Source organism: Nanorana parkeri, unplaced genomic scaffold (assembly GCF_000935625.1).
Source record: "Nanorana parkeri isolate BGI_ZX_2015 unplaced genomic scaffold, ASM93562v1 scaffold2046, whole genome shotgun sequence".
Taxonomy (NCBI): Eukaryota; Metazoa; Chordata; class Amphibia; order Anura; family Dicroglossidae; genus Nanorana; species Nanorana parkeri.
The window spans coordinates 119,657-122,196 of NW_017308314.1; the positions used below are offsets into that span (position 1 = coordinate 119,657).

General features: G+C 41.6%; 1 protein-coding gene across 1 annotated transcript; it reads left to right on the forward strand.

The window, feature by feature from the left end:
- Nucleotides 1-860: 860 nt before the first annotated feature.
- On the forward strand, nucleotides 861-1,784 carry LOC108800495 (olfactory receptor 10A7-like). Its single transcript, XM_018572480.1, has one exon. It carries the CDS (start codon nucleotides 861-863, stop codon nucleotides 1,782-1,784), a length of 924 nt encoding a protein of 307 aa, XP_018427982.1.
- The last annotated feature ends 756 nt before the right edge of the window (nucleotides 1,785-2,540 follow it).

Sequence of the window (2,540 nt, forward strand, 5' to 3'; positions counted from 1 at the left end):
AAGAAGCAATGTTTCTCTCCTTGGCGGCTGGGAGCGAGAGACTCCCGGAGCGCCAGGGAGAGTTAGGCTGTTTGGAGATCAGTGTTCCTGGTTAGCTGGTAACCAGGGACGCTGATCTCTCTGCAAGTGGCCAAAGCCAGCCGTAAGATCACGGCTGGCTCCGCCCAGCTGTCAGAAGCAGGCTGTCGAAGCTCGGCCAGCTTTGGCTTTCAGCGCGGCTCAGCCGAGCCGAGGCATATGCGTTCGGCTTGACTGAGCCGCTCGGCCACGTGCGGGAGCTGTACGGGCTATAGTGAATAGCCCGTACAGCAGCCCGTCGGTTCTACTGAACCGAAGGGGTCCTGGGGGCCGAAGCTAGCCGAAGGATCGGCCGAAGCTACGGCTAGATCCTTCGGCTGCTTCGTGAATAGACCCCTATATGTTTGTGTATGTTTTCATGGTTTATGTGTTTGTTTGTTTATTTTGTAAAATATGCAAAAAAGGCTTATATCAAGTAAGTCATATAACAGAAAAGGTTCAGATTGGCTAAATATATTTAAGGTGCATTGAAACATAAGGTACTCAGAGACTTAGAGCTTATTTTATTTAAAATTCAGCCACAGGCCAAACAGAAAAGACCCAGTTTGGTCAGCATGCTACAGAAAAGGACCTGTACTCTCTGTGTGTAAATGCCTCCTGATGAGTCAGATCTAGAGATTTTTAATCAGCAGGGAGAATACGTTTTGCAGATTACAGGCCTATGGAAATTACATTATGGGTTCTAAAGTTTTAAGTCAAATGTACAGTCTGCTATTCAGCCAGATTTATTGTGTTGCTAAATAAGGACCTGACATTTTTCTTACAGGTATTTTTCTGGATGAATGGTAGAAATGAACAAGACATTTGTAAATGAGTTTATTCTTTTGGCATTTTCTGATTTGCATCAATTACAGCACCTATTATTCATTGTTTTTTTATTCACCTATGTTACATGTATTGTGGGTAACATCTCCATCGTTGCTCTTGTTACCATTAGTTCTTCACTTCATACTCCTATGTACTTCTTTATTAGCATATTCTCTGTTGCTGAAGTTATGTTTGTATCAGTCACTGTTCCAAAACTATTAGCTAATCTAGTAGCTGCAAACAATATGATTTCTTTCAGTGGATGCTTTACCCAAATGTATGTTTTTAATTCTTTGGGTGTGACTGAATGCTATCTTCTTGCTGTAATGGTCTTTGATCGACATCTAGCTATCAACAATCCTTTACGTTATTCAACCTTAATGACCCATGTTTCTTGTACTGGGTTAGCCATTTTTCCATGGATTATTGGATTTGGTATTGTTTTAATCCCCACCATCTTCACAGCACATTTGGAATTCTGTGGTCCTAATGTAATTGACCACTTTTTTTGTGACTTGGCTCCTCTGCAAAAGTTGGCATGTTCAGATCCCTTCATCAGTAGTGTGTCTACAAGTGCTGCAGCTGTATTTGATGTTGTTGTACCCTTTCTTTTAATCATAGGATTATACAGCCATATCATCACAACTATTTCCAAGATTCGGAGTGATGAGGGCAAACAAAAAGCTTTTTCTACTTGCACATCTCACCTAATTGTAGCTAGCCTCTTTTTTGGAACAGCCATCATTGTGTATGTCAAACCAAAAGGAACAAATTATGATAAATACCTTGCATTCATGTACACGGCATTCACACCTATGATTAACCCTTTCATATATACCTTACGAAACAGAGATGTAAAGAAAGTCTTCAAAAAACATCTTCTTAAAGCTGTATTGTAGCTCTATTGTAAACTGATGATGCTAATAAAAAAACTATAAACATCTACCGATTCAATATACTTTATGTTGTGTGAGACAATAACTATCTCTATAAAATAGTCTTTACTTTTTTACAGGCTAGGTATTTTAATTTAAATATTATGACAACTATAGTATTAAAAAACAAAAATAAAAAAAGAGTGTTCATCCGTAGAATGGGCTGCATGCGGAGTGGACAGAAGTGCACAGTGGCAATGATCGTGGAGGCTTGTATTGGTGCTCTGGCAACCGAAGTAGGGACAAGTGGGAAAGGACGCAAGTAGAGGGGGTTGGTAGTCAATGGTGACATTGGGGGTTGGTATACAGATGTGGTGTGAGTTGGTAGGGAAGTTGCAAGAATGGTGGTGAGAAGGGGCATACAAGCACAGTGACAGTGATGTGTGGTATGTGTGGGGGAAACTTGTACCATGGAGGTGTGGTGCTGTAAAATGTAATTGTTACTCCAGATTCAGTCCTTCCTGTCAGTAGCAGTGGTTGGACAAGGGGGCTGGTGGTATGAGCTGTCAGCCCAAATGTTACAGCCCCTGTATTAGCAGCTGCAGAGGTTGGTGGGGGTGAAAAGACTTGGTGTGAGGTGATGAGGGCCAGAAATTAGAAGACCATGTTCTATTGCAACACAGTCTCACCTGCTGCAGGGAACACTCTGGATGTGCTTCTTACTTGGTATGGCTGTTGTAGTTGGCTCTGGTCTATAGTCATTTAACTGTTACTGCTACT

Coding starts and splice junctions, on each gene's coding strand:
- LOC108800495 (XM_018572480.1), top strand. CDS start 861: ATGGTAGAAATGAACAAGACATTTGTAAATGAGTTTATTCTTTTGGCA.